Genomic DNA, 21,044 nt, shown 5'->3' on the forward strand with positions numbered 1-21,044 from the left:
AATACACTTTTGTCTCCCAATCTACTCCCAGCACTGTCAACAATGAGGTTCTGAGGGCAACAAAAAAAGACCAAAATGCAACATATTTACACAATGATTTTATTGCAAAAACACACATACATGACAGGAGCGTGGCTAGCTGTTTAAGAGCCTGTCATGACAAATTCTTGCTCTTCTGATAGGCCAATTATACCATGTAGACAAAATGTAGGTTAAAGAGCGTACAAGGCAATTTGAGAGGAGATTTTAAGGATGATATCAATTTGTTACAGGGCATTCAGATTTTACACTAAATAGTCATTCAATACTTAAGATTTTTCTTTATTACTGTTATGTCGGTTCTTTTGAGTGTCTGACAGTAAACGATGGTATTAAATGTCAGAGTGCTGTCTCATGCTGGGCTGTCAGTCCAACAATGCATCAGCAATATTTTGGTATATTAAAGTAATCCTGCATTAGTCTGAAATTGTTCGTTTATTTATTTTCTAGTCAAAGTCTGAAGACTGTGTCCATCTCGTTTGCCCCCTCACTTCTTCTTCTTCTTCTCTTCATCCTTTTTGCCCTCTGGCTTGTTTCCTGTCTGGGAGGCCAGGGAGCCCATGGCGTTGCGGATGGCCTCGTTGTTCGGGTCGACACCAGGCAGGTTCTCCAAGACGCTCTGAAGGAACTCCGGGTCTTGCATCACATCATAGTCATCTTCCTCCTATTCAATTGCATTAGAGGATACAATAGATTAGGTCTTTTGTGGTTTTAAGATCGCCAAACTATGTCTGCTCATCTTGCATGTAAAATATTCTTAGGTGGGAGAAGCCACTGGTTCCAGGGTATTTTCCCCATTTCAATGTTTTCTTTTCCAATTAAAAATGTCCTACTGTCAAACTTTGTTTTGCAATAAGGAACAAATGTATTTTGGGGTTTCTACTAGGCATAATATTTAGCTTCCACTTACCGTTAGCAGCACACACAACAGGATTTAAATCTTGATGAGATGTTTACACTAAATCTGCGTTGGGAGTCATACACCTTACACCTACGGGAGTCCGTACCTTTGACTTTGAGCTTTTAATCAAAGAACCAGATATTTCCTAAAGCAGTTGCTCATTTGTTTACACTGACAATTCACTTTTACTTTCAGGACCTTGGATGCCAGAAATAATTCCTCCACCCTTTCCAACGCTATTGAGAATACACAAGGGACAGGTGAGCCCCGTTTAACAATTGCTCCTTAAAACAGGATTACTCACCTTGGCTGATTCTCCAGTGTCCATGGGAGCTGCTGCGTCCATTTCTCCATACTCTGTTGACAGAACAAGTGAAAAGAACTTATTATCTTAGACATACCAGCAGATGGAGTGGCCATAAGTTATAGCAAGCACATCAATTTGCATGATAACCAAATGGAACTCACCTCCTCCGGCAAGGGACATCTGCATGGCGTAGGCTATCTGCTCCTCCTCTGTCATGCTGCTGAAGTCGGGAAGCACTGCTGCAGCACTCTCAGGCTGAGATACTGACATCTTCAATAAGGCGTCCTCTGATTCTGTGAACAAAATTGAAAAAAAATCAATCAAAACTAAGTAAGTGTCATTCTATCAAATACTAACAATTATAATAAACAGAGCTGTCTCATAAGTTAAAGCAACTAGTTGTTAATCCTGCAATAATTACCATCTGCACTGGCTGGGGGCACGCTTGTATCCATGCCTGCATCCGCTGCAGAAGCAGTAGCAGCTCTGCGGGCCTCTTCCTCCTGCCTCTGTCGCTGCTCCTCCATTGATACACGCAGGGCCTAAGGGAATTCACAGTGAGAAATAAAGGCAAAGGGCATCACTTCAAACTCTAAACTAACAACACCTTTTTATTGTAACAAAGTCAACGTGCACTTGAATCTCAAGTTCTTTGCATTCTTGGCCCATTTCGTTTCATCATCTTCATCAAGCCATCTCTTTGCAGCAGTGAAATTTCAGTGAAGAAGAGTCACACATTGTTGCTGTTTTTAATACCATGCAGCATCACATTGGCTTTCTACGCGTGGATGAGTTTCTAACCTTAAAGTGCTGATCCACATGTATTTGCTATGTAAACAGCATCTCTCACATTGGTGTTAGCGTGGGTACATTTTGAATGAACTATCTGATCGTTTTTCACTCAATCTATACAATAACGGTATAATAGCAGTTAAGTGCTATGATTTCACTTTTTTGCCGTTGTCTTAAACAAACTATGTTTGCTTTAAAAGAATCCATGAATTTCTCTCTCTCTCAAGTCAATACATCAAAGCTAACATTTATGCTAGGTACTAAACTCACATCTATATATTGCTTACCAGGGCAAGTTCTGGATCAGCACTGGGATCCACACCAAACTCGAAGTCACTGGCACCGAGACCCATCATAGAGCCTCCTTCCCCGGCCAAGATGGGAGAAGAGAGCAGCGCATCAGCCAGACTGGGTCCTGGAGGGACTGTGACCAGGTGGGAGCCAGTCCCCTCCTTCCCATTTAAAGTATTTATAAAAGCAGTCAGCTTCTCTGTGTTCAGCTCCTGAATAAACAGTTGGGAGATAGATGGGAAGGCAAGTTCAAAGCTCAATTTAGAAATGGGAATAAATGTCAGATATGGACATCAAGAATATACAACATTATGCTTCACTTTACTCTGCTTTATAGCAGTGCAACGATAGATAAACCAAGAAGTCCTCACCTCTTCTCCAAAGTTGATAATATCCACATTCACCTTCTCCTTTTTCAAGCGCTTTGCCAACTTGACAAGCTGCAGAATCAGCAGGTGGAACAGTAGCAGGTTGAAATGAAGAAAGACAGACATACATTGGCAGCGTTAGAGACAGTGGGAGAATATGTTAAACCTATGATGTATAATAAAACATATAATAAAAATGTGATACAAGAATACTTTAAACTCACGTCTTTTTCATTATCCTCCACAGGACTCCCAACAAAGGCAATGATCCTCATCTTGTGGTTTTTTCCTTGTCTGTGTTTTAGGGCCAGCTACACAGGAAACACATGACAAAAAAATATGGCTACTCAAAAACTGCTGCTGCAGACACCAAAACCCTCTTATTTACAATTCAAGTAATCACTATGTATATCCCTTCTTTTAAAGCTAGGGTTGGTAATGTTCTTCAAGAACTTTTTTATTATATTTTTTGACAATTGAATAAATCCATCCAATCTGTGGCAGTCACAGGACTGTAATAAATCCATCCAATCATTGGTTGAATAATTGGACAGCCTACCTGTTTGTCTACCTGGGCACTAATTGCACATAGTTGGGAGTTTTCCTTCAGCTGTTAGCTTGACAGCTGTGAGTACAAACAATTGCCATGATCAGGGCTGTAAGTGTTGCCAACTTGGCGACATTCTCCATAGGTTTGAGGAATTTTGGAGATGGCGCTACTAGCTACTTTCGTTGGAGAAGAGTTGGCAACACAGGCATGACATTTTTGGTTTGATCATTTTTTTTTTATCTAGCGTACTCTTACAGGTTTCTCAAGATTACCAACCCTAGCTTTAATTTTTGAAACAAATGCTTAAAATTAGAAATATCTCAGTTAACACACATGAGCCACTCTGATGCCCGTGCAGAAGCAGATATTTCCTTTGGGCTGGATAGCGTGGAGTTTGGACAGGAGGCGGCCAGAGTCTGGTGTCAGCGTGTTCAGGACCTCACAGTTACTATATGAAAACAAAAACAAACATCCCGTGCTGTCCATCATCCGCCACCATGTACAACAAAACCAATTGTGCAATGAAGTGTTGAAGAGATAGGAGGATGAACACTATTAGCACTTATGATCATTTCTGTGAGAATAACTTACTTTGCCATAGTGATGAGGCCCACGTTGTTTTCTGGATTGCTTCGTGTTTTGGAGTGGCAAACAATGTTAACAGCATCTTGTTGAGCTTGTAGCCTCGTTGGTAGAAAGTCTCCATTTCTCATGTATTCACTGTTGTCCACACTGTGGGGGAAATATAAGTTGAACGTGGCTCTGATCAAGTTAGCGTTACGTCACTCACGTTAGGCTGCTAACTAGCTAACGTCAGCAGTTGACATGTCATTCCCATATCAACCCGAGACCAAGCTAGTTAGCATAGGCCTTGTAGCTAGTTTACAATAATAACGTTACATCTCAATTCCTCTTCACTATCAGCTACATAGGAAACGTTTACACTATTCATCAGGGAAGTAAATGTATGGTGTTAAATAGAGTTAAAATGTCGGTACAATAATAAAACAGCATTAGCACGGCTGGCTAACGATAGCAACTGGTGACTCCACATAACGTTAAGTCGATGGTCGAAACAATCACATCATCGTGGATGTCAGTTGATTATGAAGATAGAAAGTATCTTACTTAATTGTAAAGTAAATAATTCATGAATGTAATGTTAATAATATGGCACAGCTCGCAAAACATATACTTTAATAAGACCGCAAATCCAAGCTAACATTAGCTACAATGACTCAGCCGTTAGCCGGGTTAGCCGTCAACGGTCAATTGTCTGCCCTGTGAACCGGACATTTGCTCTAAATTCAGGTCAAAGATCTACTACACCGACAGATAATTGATTGTGTCTTCGTGTGACCCGCTAACAGACCAACAACTACACAAAAGAGTATATGTAGACTTCTTACCAGACCATAGTACTTTCGAGCCCCATTTTGGAAACTTCTTGTTGCTGTCTGTCGTAATCTTACAAGCTCACAGGCTATTGGACAACGACTGAACAAAGTGAAATATGATTGGCCAGGTTTTTGGCCAGTATTTATTTGACTCTTTTACGTTATATTTATAACTTGTTACGTCTTATGTTGAGCACTTTGAATTTTTAAAAGATTAATTAACTTTCCTCGCTCGTGCAGATGATATTGCTTTTACTCAGTTGTAATGGAGACAGTTCAGAGTAGAATGGCATCTTATTTATTGTGCAAATAAAGACTAGGATTGGACAATATGAATAAAATCCTATTTCAAGGTTAATGTAATTTTGTACTGCAATTTCCATATAAAGTATATATTGATTAACTTAAATTGCAATAGATATGATGTAGTACATTTTAAGTTGAATTAAATGCTGTTTATTATTCTGTGACATTGCAAGGGCGTAGTACACCAAGAAATAAAGGGATAGCTAACTCATTAATATCGTCTTACACTTACAGTATGATATATTATATCATAATATATAATATTGCATAACACTATTAAAGACAGAAAACATCTGTATAATGTAATACAATCAAATGTTTTATTTCATAAATTCAGGTAGAAGTGTACAAAAACATGAAATCACCAAAAGAGCAAGAGAGAGAGAACTTCTAAATACATATTCTGGTGGAAAAGGCAATATTGTGATTATTGCATACAGTTGCACACATTTACTGTATATAATACAAAGGCAAGTGAAGACTAATGGACAAATTAAAATTAACAAAAAAAATTAAAGGATGATTTCACAATTGTTATAATAATCAAAACCATCACAACGAAGACAAGTTTTACTACAGTTGCATGCCTTTGATACAAGCTTGTTGTGCTAGAGAAAGGCACATTTCCAATCAATAATCACCATTAATAAACATGCTGGACACCAGAGCAATACATACAGTAATAAATACTATAATACATATGACTATGTACATGTTGAGTTCATAGGCTGCATGTCTTAACTGTTTTAAAGTTTCACTTCAAAATAGGGTCGGACAGTTTGATATAACAGCGAGCAGAATAAAATACCTCCACATACCATTGACAGGATGTATAAAACCACCCAAATGATGCATGTTCCTCTTTTCTTGGTTGAAAAATTGTCATGTCATTTAATGTATTGCACCACTATCTATTCATTCAGGAATACAGTATACAGGACTGTCTCAGAAAATTATAATATTGTGATAATCCCCATACGTGTGATTTAGTTTACTGAACCAAGCTGAGTGTTTTTCAAGGCTCAGGAAACCCTTGCAGGTGTTTCGAGTTAATTAGACGATTCAAGTGATTAGTTGAATACCCTACTAGTATACTTTTTCATGATATTCTAATATTTAGAGATAGGATATTTGAGTTTTCTTAAGCTGTAAGCCATAATCAGCAATATTAAAAGAATAAAAGGCTTGCAATATTTCAGTTGATTTGTAATGAATCCAGAATGCATGACATTTTTGTTTTTTTAATTGCATTACACAAAATAAAGAACTTTATCACAATATTCAAATTTTCTGAGACAGTCCTGTATATGCTGTAAACAAAGAGTTTTGTTGCATAGTTGAAGCATCTTTAATGCTACTGATTTAATTTGGCTGTCAGACTAAAAACGTATTCTAAAACATTTCTGCATTTTAAAACATCGAACAATAATTAACATTTAAGCATTTCACATCCATGTTTCGTGCTAAAACCGAGCTTGAATCAAACAACCAATATGTCTACCAGTTTGCAGTCATCACCATGTTTTCCTAATGAAAAGCATTACTACTATATCTTAATTGGGCCCTGTCTCAAAAATCTCTCTTGATGAATTTGTATAACCCGTACAAACAAAGCTCACACAGCTGGCTCTGTTAACCCCGGGTTTACTAGTTCATCTTATGACATTGGCACGTTTCTTTAATTACAATCCAATCACATGCAACAAATCAACTAAAATTAATTCAACAACAGATGGAGAAGATAACCCTTTTGGGAAATTGCAGTAACCAAGGTTGTGTTAAGGTTAAGATCATAATTAATACAACAAAATAGTATGAGCAATGTTGAGGAAGTACTTGATGCACAACTTGTTTATAAATATCGGGATCAGGAAAACCAAAAGCTGAAAATAATACAACAATCAAACTGCCATACATCTTAATCGGTGTGAAATACATCAGCTGTAATATGTGGTTGACATAAGTAAAGGGGAAAATAGATCACTCAAATTTGAGTATCATATTAAGTTTATACATAGCTTTTTGACTATTACCAGTGGACTAATGCAAATTGTGAGAGTATCATTTAAAAAATTATAATAAAAACGACCACCCATGTTTATAGAGTCAAAACTCCTACCAACATATATTGCTAAATTTCTTTTGGCCAGTGCATCCTACCCTAGTTTTATTTTCTTTCTCCTGGTTACTTTGCAGAAAATGACGGACAATAACACTCAAGCAAAACTCTTTATGTGGTCAAAATGTTGAAAAATAAAAACAAACATACGAATATGAACCGGAAGCAAACAAACAAAAATATTCTTACACTCATGAGCTGTTAGACAAAGTTTCTGAAGCTGTCACTTTCGTTGACTGCCGGTTGAGCAAATCAGTACATCTTTAGGTCTAAACTGGTGCCGCAGTTTGGACTGGACTGCAGGTCTGAAACTGCCGGTGGTGTTATGGTTATGCATTTGGATGATATTAGTGGAGGCTAGTTTCAGATGCTTTACATAAATTACCCAAACAATGCAGAAGATCTGTTGTTATTTATGATTATATAAAATATACCTACTTAGAAAATCACATTATGTTCTTCAGGGCTGCAGTGTTAGAATGTGTCATTACTGTAAGGCTGAGCTATACCAATAGAAATACTCTGAAACAGTACGTCCGATGCTCTTTATTCTATTTTATAGTCACAGTGGGACACCTGCTTACACTGCAAACATTTACTATATTACCATTTGAAATATCATAATTTATAATGAAAAACAACGTGATTGTACCACGTTTGTAATCATGTCATGCTTTTAAAAAAAACTCAAACTTATCTGACTAACTCACTGGTATCACTTAATGAGACAGGCCCCAAGTCACTGAGTATCAGTTCTTTGGTCACATTTAGACATAAGCCAGTCGACACAATAAACCTGAAACTGATATCAAACTGTACAGTGTAAGTATAAAAAAATCCTTTTAATATAACCCTTTGACCTGAACATGAGAGGTAACATTTATAAATCACAGTCCATTATTAGAATAATTGGTTGAATAAAAATCACAAGCTGAGGATCACCTCTTTTTCCAGCATGATTTGCATTCAGAGTAGGCTTCAAAAACGGCAGCTTACCAAGTATATATACAGAAATTGCTGTTAAAACTGTGTTCCCAACCCAAATAATATGGTTTTGTGTTAAGACATCTTAGTCAATCATGTAGTAGGAACCGGCACGGGCCTTTGGGTGGTGGGACAGACACTTACAGAGACGAGTATACACAAGGATGTGCTACAGCATTTGGTAAACACAAAGGAGGAAGTAATTCTAAAAAGGAGACAATAAAATTGAAGAAACAACGCTTAAATAAAGACAGTCTCAAATAAGGCAAAGTCCTCATGTTACACTCTACATCAAATGCTGGCTGAGTTTAAACATCAGTGCCAAGAACAATCTGGTTGTGCACAGAAGCATTCCTATGAGATGAATAATAGTGTTCAATAACCACAGCATTAATGTACCCGCAATTACTAGTGTCAGAACACAACCACCCACTGACATGCTCATACCATGTTGAGATTTGGATATCATAGTGCAAAACAACAACAACAAAAACATTGAAAGGGTCCACTTGGTCTCGCTGATGCACAGTAAACTTTACCTCAAATCACACCAAGTGGGTTGTAACAATTCATCCACGCCCATGATTTCCTCCAAGTTTGTCTCGGATCATTTAAGTTCATTCTTTTACACCTAAAAACCAAAGGCAATGAACATAAGTTACAAAAAAACACTCGGGATAAGCTAAAACTGTCACAAGAAATTAAAAACTTAAGCAACTTACAGCGCATTTGCTTGCTTGAGGAATAATGTCACTGAGTGAGATCACGTCCTCAGAACCGATACCTTCGTCATACTGAGCTCTGCAAACAACAAAAGACCAGTGTAAGTGAATGGAACCTTCACACAATAAGAAACACTCTATTTGTGTATAAAAATTAAATGAATATACAAAAAAAAAAAAAATCAAAATACTTTTAAAATGTGTTTTTTGAGATTAGCATGATGGAGATGTTTGCCACTAGATGGCACTTTTAACAATACTGCACTGCCGTTATGCATGCTGACCTTTCTTGAGGTTCTGGTTAAACAACATTTATATGTCAGCTTTCACTCCCACAACACAACAAAACACAGCCAATCAAACTATGTGAGGTGGGATGTGTACACAGCTTTTGCACAGTTAATAATGACCATTATCATTAACAATGGCATCATGTAAGATAATAGACTTGAATCTGAGTTCAAACTGTAAATATCAGACTACACATTTAATCATTAGACACTACAATCCATGACAGACCTAAATACATTTGAATATGCATATACTTCTGACGAGCTCTCAAATGAAAATACTATTCTTAATGTGTGTTCTCCCTCTTACTTCTTGGGGGAGCTGAGCTCCTGGTCTTTACTCAGAGTGTTGTTTAAATCCACTTCCACTGGCATGTAGGCATCCTCAGAGTGAGGCTGACTTGTGGGAAGAAATCCAGGGTTTCCCAAGGAGGAGGTGGTTTCAGTAGCGTTGCCAACAGCGTTGCTGGGTGGTAAGGTCTTTGGGAGGAGGTCAGGACGACCTGACTGCATGGCTGGGTGGAACGGGAGTGGAGTGGGTGGAAAACTGTTAAGATTGTGTTGCGAAAGAAGCACTTCACGTGCTGGTACATGCTGGAGGACTGCCGGTATCAAAAAATTAAAGTAGATTTCAGCACTTCACTTGAAACCCTGTTTCCAGTTCTTACCGTTGTCTCCTTCAGTGTCAGAGCTGATTTGATGTTGGAGGTTGGAGTGCTGACTGTTGTTGCTCAGTTGGGTCAACAGAGAAGGCCCAGCACCAGGTGTCTTCCTCAAAGGACCATGTGTCACTGCACGCCGCTTCTTAGATGGCGATGTCTTTACTAGATACAAGAGGAAAAGTGTTAATTAAGAGTCCATAAATGACACTGACATTATGGGCAATAGTGCGACCCAGCGGGCAGAGAGGCATGTCTGAGGGTGTGGCGATGCGATCTTGGTGCCAAGATGTATTCTGTGATATTTTGGTCACTTTAAGTGGTGAATGCAAACCTACATAAACTTCTGAAATCAAACAAACACCATTATTCATGTTTCGTCCAACTTTCCACTTTTGATCTACGTTTTTTTAAACTAGCTGACATTTGACTTATTTTTTTACAATTCTTTTTGGCCCCTTTTGCCATTATTAGATAGTTAGAACAGGTAGACTAGAAAGGGGGACAAAGGGGGACAACATGCAGCAAAGATTGACTCTTTATTGCCATCTAAAGGCAGCAGATATTTGTTTCATCAGCAGTCTAGAATGTTGAGTGATGTTAATGAATTCAACAAGAGTCATCATCTGCTCTAGGCAGGATGTTTGAGCAGCTGTTTCTATAATTGAAACTCTGCACGTCCAAGACAACAATAAGTTTCTTCTGTGGAAAGCTCCCCACAGGGTTCCCAAACTGTCAATGCACCATGACAGGGAGAGCCCTGTGCTTAAAGCCAATGAAAGCAACAAATGTGCCGAGCAATGAGGTGACACAGGTGTGATCTGTGCCACGCTGCAGGGTTCACAGTATTCATACGCATACATTCATGGACACAATATGTACTTACACAAGACCTTCTTGAAGACTGCATTGCACATGAACTTCTGAAATCGTTCCGCATAGAAACTTGGTCTGTGTACAGATACACTGTCCTACAGAAAAGGAAAGATTACACGGTTTACTTAGAGAAATGTAAATTCAAACTAATTTAAAACACAATTAACTGAGGCTAGATGATGTAGTAGAGGATGTAGCCTACCCCATCGTGAACCAAAGCTTTCCACGAGTGTTCAAGCTTCTTTACTAATCTGAAAAACAACACAGAGCATAGATCAATACTGTGCTTGAACACATCCTGTATAGACACAGACAGGGCGCTGAAGCTGCCGCTGCCTTGCCAACGGGCTGCTTTTGCTATGCAGGTTGTGTAGACTTTGTGCGTCACTGACTGCACAAAGGCTTTAGAGTTATACAAACATGTGTGCTGCTTACCTATAGGACTGCAGAATGTCAATAATACCAATATACACCAGCAGCCTCTCGCCTTTTGAGTTTCGTGCAGGGATTCCTCCCGTTCTGTCAAATCAAACAAAAAGAAATATCATTTGGTGTTCTGTCATTACTCTCAGTAAACATGACCACCGAAACACTGTCACTCACTGGTCCTCTGTTTCCGGTGATCCCATGCTCCCTGCCTCAGCCTGGATGGCCTCTATAGCAGTACTGTACAGGGACTTTTGACCCTGTGGCTTCCGTTGGTCCACAGCCCCGGCCCCGGCCCCGGCCACCGCCTCTTTGCTGGCCTGCTCCCGACAGGCTTGATCTACATTGTGGATTCCCACCAGAAGGCTGTAGTCCATAATCTTAAAACTTTGCAGAAGCTGAATGGAAAACAAAAAAAACACCAGACCAGTGATTACAAATGAATTGGGAGGAAAATACATGAGAAAAACATAGATATTTCTTACTAATAGTCTATGTGCGTTTATGATGGTTTTATCCTAAGTACATTTGAAAATATCCCACTTGTAGTCTCATGTTTAGACAGGCATTAATCTGTAGTTCTTACCAGGCAGTCTCTCTGGATGGTCTTGCAAACAGCACTATACTTGTCCCCCTCCAGTATCAGCCCATTCGGCATGTCCTGCCGGAAGTCCAGGTCCTTGTATGTGGCCACAGACTTTTCTCTCTCTTTAGCTGAGGCCCGCCGCTTGTAGGTGGAGCCCTTTAGATCATACTTGAGGTGCATTTGTACGGCGCTCGGGAGCAGATTGTTCATAACTGCTATACGGATGTTTTTACCCGCTGCCTGGACACAGCAGAGTCCATAAAACTTTGGTAATAAGGTCCGTTTGTTCTGGTTCAGGTTCTGAAAGAGAGCAGAGAGGATGGTAGAAGGAAAGTACAATATTAAAACAAAATCCAAACAAGCATCAGTGCAACTGATCAAAATCCAAACAGCCTTACATGTTGCACATTAGCCATGGAAAAAAAAACAATGCAGGGCCAATATTTTGCCAGAGCTTGTTATGTCAAAATAGTAAAAAATGGTACGATGCCTTTAGTGCTGCAACTAATGATTATTTACATTAACAATATGGAAAATGCCCATGGTTATTAAAGCCAATCATTAGATCTTACCATGAAGTAACCTGGGAGCAGTTTCTGCAGAAATTCCGCCTCTTTGTGCTGCACGGTCTTAATGATGAACTCATCATCACTGGAGACGTAGAAGAGAGATCCACTCGCCCCGGAGTTTGATAACTCGATCAGCGGCTCATTACACAGAGAGTACTGTCACCAGACCAGAGCACAGTAGTTAGAAATGTTATATTATAGAAACCAAAGAACTACGAACACCAGTTAAAAACAAGTCAGCTGGACTTTACATCGTAAGCAGCCCAACACCTAGTGTGTCAACGACGCCCAATTAGTTCACGCTTCCCTGGTTACACTCTTTCACGCCTTTCTTCTCACAGTTCTTGCACTTTGCTCAGAGTTTTACTGTTCTACTAGCACATTTTCTGATTATCACAGATGCTGAGTAAACAAGAATACCATGTAGTCATCAGGCCGGATGCCAAACATCTCTCTGAAGTACCGGAAGGCCATTGGGGCGTACGTCTTGAACCTGAAGTCTCCGTAGTGGTGGGCTGGTGTAAGGTTACTGCCCTCACTGCCAGTAAAAGACAAGAGGCAGAGGATTAGACAACATACAAGGAGGTTATGTAAAGGAGTAATCATTTAGTACAGACAGAACACCATCATCTTTACAACTTGTCTTTAACTCAAAGTTTTACCTGGGAAAGAAGAAGCTTTCGACTACTTCAAAGTCCTGCAGCAGCACGTCTCGCTCAGGTTTCTGGCTTAAGCTGCCCACCGTGTGAGCGATGCCTAACTGGATAGCACCTTGTAGGGCTGAAGATGTTGTCTGGAAGACAGAGCAAACTGACATGACTCAAATGACAAATACAGTTCAGATCTGTCTATGGTTTATATATTATTAACCAATCATAAGCAATCTCCACAATAGAACTTGACAAGAAAGGTTTGACATATTGTCACAAATTAACAGTGAGTATAGATCTGCAACAACTACTTGATTAATCAGGGAACAAAAAATGAATCTGCAGCTTTTTTGCTAATTGATTAATTGTTTGAGTCATCTCTAAAGCAAAGGCACCAAACATTATCTTTACAATTTAAATATCGTTGTGTTTTGGACTGTTGGTCAGACAAAACAAGACATATGAAGATGTTACATCTGGCTTTTAAAAATATAATAATAAGCGATTAATCGTAAAGATATTTGGCAGATTACTAGATAAGGCAAATTATTGTTGGTTGCACTCAAAAGTGAGTGAATGTGCTTCAGTCAATGAAGGCTGATCTCCCACCTTCTTGTACGTCGTCTCCCCAGTGGTATCAATTCCACGATGGCCGATGGTCTTTTTCATGGCCGGAGTCATGCTGGTGCTTGGACTCTGAGTACAAACATGGTGGGAAAATTAAATAGAAGCGGAAAGAAAGTCTGCTGCGAAGTAATATCCTCATGTTTCAAAGAGGAAGGAATGGAGGGTGTGTCAGCTAAATGTCTGTAAATGCTGTGAAGACAAACGCAATGTGTTTCACAACAGTCACAGAGCTAGAGTACGCATTTCCTGCAAACGAATCAGTTATTCCTTACCTCGGGAGGAGCATTTTTTCGGGCCCCAGTCGAATCTGGAGTGAAAAGGGGAAGACACATAAAAGTTAGAAAATAATACACAAGGAGGGAAAGAAATGAGTTAATCAAACAAATGCAATTCTCACACTGGATGCGTTAATATAACACAACACAGCTTGAAACAGCTTCCACCATTCCATAACGGTGAAAAGAAAGCGTGCAGACGCACCTCGTTCATTACCTCTGAGAAAAGACAGTCTCCTCCAGAACTGACTCTGCAGGTCTTCGAGTGCAATGGGAGGAATTAGATAAGTATTCTATTACTATTTAAGTAAATTCATAAGAGGCTAATGAATGTCCTGATATTGATAATGGACAGTTATTTTCCTGGCAGTCCAAATTGAACATTAGACCTCAATAGTTCACTTTTGTCTTTTAAAAAACACTTCAGAAAGTGAAAATGATGTGACTGTCTACTTTTCAGTTTGCTTTTCTCACTTATTAACGGGGACTCCACCGATTTTACACTTAAAAGGAAAAAAACAAACCCTGAGGATGTTGTGATGTCATCAAGTGGAGAGTTTTAAAGTCGCATTACCGGAAATGTAGGAACCCGTTTTTTTAGAGCTTGACCCATACCAGGCACTAAAAGTCAGGATGTTTGGCCCTTTTGACTATTCATCTTTTCAATCTGTCTCGTATGAATCCCACAACTTAATATAACTAAAATACAAAATCGCTAGAGTTCCACTTTAAAAGTTGTTGTTAAATGGCCCCATTTACTGCTGTTGATTTCACTAAATGCTGTTGTTCTAAAACTAATGTAGTCTCTTATACTATTGACATTACTCTTTTTTTGGTCCGTCACACTTATTTCAATACGATTTAATAGTATAATAGTAACACATTTCATTATAACTCAATGGAGTTCAACAAATCCACACATTAAAACCTCCAAAATGACCATATGCTTGAGTCAGTAACTCACTGAAGGTTTTAACAAAAACTGAAAACAACAAGCATCAGGAAAGTATTGGGTTGCTTTATTTTCAGCTAGGTGTGCCTAAAAACCTGGCAATAGACTGTATACAAACAATAGAGCCAATATTGAAGATCGTTTGAGGTTGTCACAGGACTGACTGATTGATGAGCCGTTCGCGTGCTGAGACCTGCCCGTCCACAGGATCCATAACCTGAGCTAATGACCATCTATCTAGATTATCTAAGTGAATAACTCGTGTCAAACACATCTGATCTATCCCTTTCATGAAACAGTGGTGTAAAAATACAGCGTTAGTACTTACTACCAGAGAGGCCCTGCAGCTCTGGAGGCTCCTCTGCAGCTGTGGCCATTCAGACCGAAACCTGATCTCAAACTCGGCTGTGTTGAAAGTCAGATCCTGGTTAGACGTTATCAGTTTTCTCTGCGTGAGCACTTCTAGTAGTTGGGGATCTGTGTAGACAAAAGTAGCTCGTTAACAGCAAACACTTCTGATGACTCCATGCCACAAATATTGACAACCGCCACGTTGACTGGCTCTGTTGCTGGACTGGAGGATTTGATAGGATTGTTACGTTAACAAGACGGAGACTGACGGTAGTTTTTGACAACTTTTTGCTAACAGTCTGTGAATAATGTAGCTGTGGGGGGATGTAATGAATGGTAAGACCAGTGCATGTTGTAACATGTTAGCACGTTAACTTACATTGGTGTCTGGATTGCGACATTTAATTAAGCTAGCTAGCTGCTAACTCTGATTCAACTTTTCTAACTTTAGCAAAGCTGGTCACACTGATAACTAAATAACAACATTACAAACAAAGAGCCAACTCACTGGAAAACCTCGTGGAGTAGTTTTCGCCGTTTCCAGAGAAAGACAAACTCAACTTTAAAGGCACTGTTTGTCGTAAAAACTAAATAAACAAGGAAGCAGTGCGGAAGCAGCAGTTTTGTATTAAGCACCACCATCCAGAGCAAGAACAAAACTTCCGGTTAAATGTTCTTTCAGAATAAAACACAAATGTCACAGGAAAACAGAAACCGAAAACAAAGGAGTTTTATTGTGTGCACCACGTCACCGAACAACTATTTCTCATGAAAAGATATAGTGGAGTAATGTTTACCTGAGCAGAGAATGAAGTCGCTCTCCCTCTATGTGTGTTGTATCCAGAGTTTCTCTGTGCACCTTATTACCATTCCTCCTACTATGGTAAGGTCATACTGTATTCTTATCCCAACCCAAAGCAATCTCTCTCATCATGCCTAAACCTAACCATATTAAACCGACAAAGTCAAAGGGTACTAGCCAAACGGAGACAGAGTAGGGCGGGTCATACTTTCGCCAAAACAGGATTCGTAATTTTGATGGCCAGTGCCTCCATTATGTTGATGCATGTGAGCGTGTCCCACTGGCTATTACCTGGGCTCTGCAATGCGCTCAATACAGCTAATAACAATGACACCATCGTGGCAGACATGAACCACCAGACAGACAAACACTGTAAGCACCCTCACCATGTTGAGAGCCGTGTGGAGGCAAATGCTCTAAGTTTAATACTGAGCACTTTGAATATAGAATATATAATATTATTTAACGACCCAAAAATATATACGAGATAATAGCATTAAACATTCATTTGAAACGATTGCCTCCCAGTTAGTCAAAAAATGCAGTATAATGATTGTGTGTGGTCAACAATGCAATACAGGCTATATTGAGCGATTGTTATCTAAATATGTGTTGGAGCTATTTCATTAGTTCATTCAATTATTTTGTTGTTATTTTTGTCTTTATTTGTGTTGACACTAGGGGCACTGAGCACCAGGCCAGGCACTTGTGTCGGTGAAGGGATACAGGTAGCAGGTGTGTCAATGTCAGGTGATGCACCAGGAATGGACATCTTTTGGTTTTCTTTACCAGAGAGACAGACTGCAGGACAACTGTTTACTTTTGATCACTACAATAAAATCACCATAAATCACCACTGGACATTGGACTTCTTGCTTGAGTTACAATCCGACTGCATAAGGGGCCTTTTGATGTAAGTTTTGTTTTTGATTATTTCTCTGACAAATAAACACTACATAAAGTAAAATAACCTCCCTTAAAAAAAGGGAAAAAACTTCCCTGGAACAAAGTAAACCCCACACTTGGAACAAAAAGTTTTGGAACAATAAAAAAGGACAATTTGTTGGATTCTCTGGACTTAATGTGGATGCGCTTTGTTAGATGCACGTTGTCTTTCGCCAAGATGCCAAACAAAGGAACGACAATCCACACCATAGCAGGAGCACACTACAAGATGGAATGCGCTTTAGAAACCCAGTAACTCTGTTGGTGTGAACTGCCACGTAATGAGTGTTATCGTTTGATCCTGCTGTGAGGAAATAAGTTTCGGACTCAATAATATATTTTCTCTTTTCATTCATGCATTTGTTTTCCGGTTGTGGTGATGATGACTTGAAAGAAGTGAACTGTGCTTGTGATTGTTAACAGAAGTATTGTATGGTAATGCTGCAGTGTGGGTCGCTTGTGTTAAAGGAGGAGTGCACAAAATGTCCCTAACGATAAGAAAGAGGGCAACATGTCTGGAAAAAGAGACCTCAAGCTGTCTGGAAAAAGAGACCTCAAACTCACTTCAAAGTGGCCGGCTCACCACATAGAAAAGTGCCAAGGAGTACGAAATATCAGAACCAATGCCCATACTCAAGCTACAGATCAAGTGCAAGAAACTCAACTGAAGTCCATCATTCATACACATGTACAGAGAGACTCAGTGGGGCATGTTCACTCTCATACTCCAATGCTCAGTGATAACAGTCAGGGACATTGTTAATATCATGCAAAGACAAAATGACATTACTGCTTTATTGGTCCAACAAAATCTCTCATCTTCTCTCCCACCAAGAGACATTCCAGTATTTAATGGAGATCCTCTTCAGTACCAAGCTTTCATCAGAGCTTTTGAAAATTGAGTAGAGGAAAAGACAAACAACTTTGCCAACTGCCTGCACTTTCTTGAACAATACACCAGAGGTCAGCAAGGAGACATAGTGCGCAGCTGCCAACATCTTCCTCCAGGATACAAGAGAGCTCAAAATGTTCAACAAGAACATTTTGGAAATGAACAAAAGAATGTCTTCTGCTTGTAGGGACAAAGTCTTCAGCTGGACACCTATTAAAGGTGATGATGTTCAAGCTTTTGCTCTTTTTCTCCGGGGATGCTGTTATGCATCAGAACAAATTAAGGACATGAAGGAATTGGACATGCCATCCAACATGAGAAACATTGTCCTGAAGCTGCCCTATAAGCATGTACAAAATGCTTATTGACCACGCTTTCTGGGCAATATTATCTTAAGCCTTAATTTATCTGTAACTGTGCTGAAATACCAGGTTTAAACGGAATGAAAAGACATGTCTCGTCACCCTGGACGCCACCTGTGTTAATCTGGGTCTGTTCAGTCTAAAAGTGATGATAAAGTTTCCGGTTTCTTTGATTCTGACTGTTTTTTCAGCAGTGTTTTCATTGTTGTGGAGCTGTTCCAAAGCTTGATATTTATTTCTTCCTTCCACAGTTGTGGAGGTTCTTTCCAAGGCAAAATTGAGTGTGACTACAAGGCTGATGGGTCCTGTGATGTGTGCTGCCTGTTTTTATCTGTATATACCAAATGCTTATATACGTCATGGTTAAACATGTGAAACTTTGGTCGATTTGATAATTATAGAACGGATTTCTCTTTTAATTGGCTGCTCAGTTAGTTGTAATATAAAAAACATGGTACCCTGATAAAACCATTTAGCCTCAGAGGGGCTAAATAACAACGATATATACGTACTGTCTCAAAATCAGAAGAAGTTCATTATTAATCAGAGCTCTCACATTAGAACTTAGCATTATCAGAGACTATTTTTATTAGAGATTGTTTGTTAAATGAGCAGTGGGAGGCGGGTAGCTGTTCTGGGCTTGCAGCTCCCTCTCTCTCATCTGCTCCGTTCATTGCTGCACAGCTCTGCTACACCTACACACATCATCTACACATAGCAAACAGCGCTGTCCATGGTTCTGGAGGTCATTGTTCTTACACAAGAAGCTTCTATTGAGGTTTTTTTGTCCGTTGTTACATTTTGTGACATTATCACCCTAAAAGAATATCATCAAATAAAATCCTATATCTGTGAAGGGATTAATTTAATCAAATGAGTTAGTCCTTATTTAGTATTACAAACTTTCTCTACTGAATATAACTCGTCAATGCGTGCCTCCATTCTGTGTGCAGCAAGTAAGAGAGAAAATGGTTTCCAGATCCTTCGATGCTGACTGGCTGTTCAGCAGTGTCTTCTTTGTTGTGTAGCTCTTCCACAGCTTGGTATTCATTAATTTAGGTTTTCCTGTGGAGGTTTTTTTCAATGAGAAATTAAATATAACGACAAGGCTGATGGGTCCTGTGATGTGTCACATGTTATTTTCCGCATGTACCAAATGCTTATTTATCAATATTTCTGACGTCTTCCACAGAGGCCATCAGACAAACATCATATAGCAGATGTCCATTATCAGTAGCTTGTTCAGTAACAAAAAACATATGAGAACTTTAATGTCTTCATTTCATCCTTTATTTCCCTAACAAAGAACAGTACATGTTAGAAACTGTAAAATCAACTCAGGACACAATTTATTTGAGCTATGACTGTGAGTGAACATTTGCCAAATTAAAATGCATTTAAAAAAACATGTTTCCCGTTGTTGTGACAAAGCTGGTTGAAATACAGAGTTGTCAAAATAATAACTGACTTCAGCCGTTATCCTTACTCAGCATTAACACAACCAGCATGCCCTGTCCGCCTCTGTGACAAAGATCTACAGGAGACATCACATTATTAGCTCAGCATGTATGTTTTCTAATGCAGGTTTTAGCACATTAACCCAATCTCACTCCCCAAGGTTATACAAAAATCATTATTTCATTGCAAGATACTTTGACCTAACTATTCTGTTAATTTTTGTTATATATTGTATAGATTTAGTTTGTTGTCCAACTTCAGCAACCGTTAAAGGTGAATCCTGGCTCCACGGGGACAGGGGGTGCAATGTAGCCTGGTGTTGGGTCATAGTTTGGGTTTGGCAGCTCGCTGTTAAAGCACGCCCACTGAGCGTCTCCTCCGTCCGCACAGCACACGTATGCGCCAGTCATGGTGGAGAACTCTTCTGTACAGAACTGGGACAGGGTTTGTTTCCACTGTAAGAAAAACATACTCAAGGTCACAAAGTTGTATTTCATCTCCCTGTGAAAAGCTAATTTTATCCTCACAAGTCCTAACCACTTTTAGTTTCTAAAGTTAAATCTATTCCTTTGTATTTGGGTGCAGAATACTGGACACAGGTATTCCTTTAAAATGTGTATTGTCTTTTAATCCACCTATCTGATGCTGGTCCTGCTGAACTGAGGCACTAAGGTCCTTTTGTCACCATTCATCGTGTAAAAGGCAATACATTTAACCTGTTTTTTGAATTATGACTTGAATTAATCTTGCAATTGACATTGTCATATATTTAATTAATTCAATTATATTTATGTCAAAATACTTGGTTTATTTCCTAAACTATTTTTTAAATGTATCTCATTATTTCTCCCACACACAAACACAGGCAGAGACTCACAGCTTGTTGGGCGCAGCAGAGGATCTGGTCATGCTGCTGTGCTATCTGGTTGCTGCAGCACAAACTGTACCACGACTCCAGACGGTTGATGGCGTTTCCACGGCGGCGGAAGTGACCGACCCTGGATCTCGGGAAGAAGCTGGGTAGGTATCTGGGACGGCCTTGACCTTGATGGCAGATGGCAGCGAGGTTCTGAGCAGTGGGACAGGCAGGTGGGAAAGGCACATCAGGCTCATTGAGAGAGCTTCTTTTGGTCTCTGTAGGCAAAGAACATGAAGCAACACAGAAGTCAACATTGCGATTAGAAGAGTACATTAAGTATAAATGCTTAAAAAATCTCGAAGAAATTACCTCCCACATCTGCACCATGAAGAGTCAGCAGTGCAATCATCCAAAATCCTGTGAGGCCTCCAATCGACATCATGGCTGTATGGTTGTCTAGCCGGAGCTTATGTTGCGCAAAGATATTGTGACTGGATCTGCAACCAGCTTATATGGGGCAAAGTGAGTGAGTCTGTGGGCGTGAAATGCTTGGAAGCGGGGGTGTAAGTGTTGAGGGGGTGTGTGTGTGTTGGGAGCTGTCAAGATAAAAACGAAATGAGTTTGAACTTCAGTGATCTGCTGATGCATGCAACAACTATTTGGTCTCAAAAGTCTGCAATCGTAGCGGA

At 39.5% G+C, this 21,044-nt stretch overlaps 3 protein-coding genes across 4 annotated transcripts; all 3 read right to left on the reverse strand.

Annotated features, from left to right (window-relative positions):
- Positions 1 to 78: 78 nt before the first annotated feature.
- psmd4a (proteasome 26S subunit ubiquitin receptor, non-ATPase 4a) lies at positions 79 to 4,725 on the reverse strand. Its single transcript, XM_079175517.1, has 10 exons — positions 4,658 to 4,725; positions 3,840 to 3,980; positions 3,582 to 3,696; positions 2,923 to 3,009; positions 2,702 to 2,770; positions 2,327 to 2,542; positions 1,669 to 1,789; positions 1,409 to 1,540; positions 1,245 to 1,297; positions 79 to 703 (listed from the first exon to the last, which is right to left on the reverse strand). Exons 1-10 carry the CDS (start codon positions 4,681 to 4,683, stop codon positions 527 to 529), a joined length of 1,137 nt encoding a protein of 378 aa, XP_079031643.1. The 5' UTR covers positions 4,684 to 4,725; the 3' UTR covers positions 79 to 526.
- A 524-nt stretch (positions 4,726 to 5,249) lies between these two features.
- Positions 5,250 to 15,675, reverse strand: LOC306708247 (phosphatidylinositol 4-phosphate 5-kinase type-1 alpha-like). 2 transcript variants are annotated; one of them, XM_079176034.1, is made up of 16 exons: positions 15,546 to 15,675; positions 15,015 to 15,163; positions 13,732 to 13,766; positions 13,442 to 13,528; positions 12,845 to 12,975; positions 12,603 to 12,720; positions 12,186 to 12,338; positions 11,614 to 11,913; positions 11,205 to 11,425; positions 11,037 to 11,120; positions 10,804 to 10,852; positions 10,612 to 10,696; positions 9,735 to 9,890; positions 9,377 to 9,581; positions 8,777 to 8,855; positions 5,250 to 8,685 (listed from the first exon to the last, which is right to left on the reverse strand). In XM_079176034.1, the coding sequence occupies exons 2-16, from the start codon at positions 15,061 to 15,063 to the stop codon at positions 8,680 to 8,682; spliced, it is 1,758 nt and encodes a 585-aa protein (XP_079032160.1). In that variant the 5' UTR covers positions 15,064 to 15,163; positions 15,546 to 15,675; the 3' UTR covers positions 5,250 to 8,679. The 2 variants fall into 2 exon arrangements, with proteins under 2 accessions (XP_079032160.1, XP_079032161.1); XM_079176035.1 differs by lacking the exons at positions 15,015 to 15,163; positions 15,546 to 15,675 and adding an exon at positions 13,952 to 13,959.
- Positions 15,676 to 19,316: 3,641 nt separating this feature from the next.
- Positions 19,317 to 20,810, reverse strand: ecm1a (extracellular matrix protein 1a). Its single transcript, XM_079175741.1, has 3 exons — positions 20,725 to 20,810; positions 20,374 to 20,630; positions 19,317 to 19,951 (listed from the first exon to the last, which is right to left on the reverse strand). The coding sequence occupies exons 1-3, from the start codon at positions 20,795 to 20,797 to the stop codon at positions 19,754 to 19,756; spliced, it is 528 nt and encodes a 175-aa protein (XP_079031867.1). The 5' UTR covers positions 20,798 to 20,810; the 3' UTR covers positions 19,317 to 19,753.
- Positions 20,811 to 21,044: the final 234 nt, after the last annotated feature.

This window comes from Pholis gunnellus (genome assembly GCF_910591455.1).
Source record: "Pholis gunnellus genome assembly, chromosome: 16".
Classification (NCBI taxonomy): domain Eukaryota; kingdom Metazoa; phylum Chordata; class Actinopteri; order Perciformes; family Pholidae; genus Pholis; species Pholis gunnellus.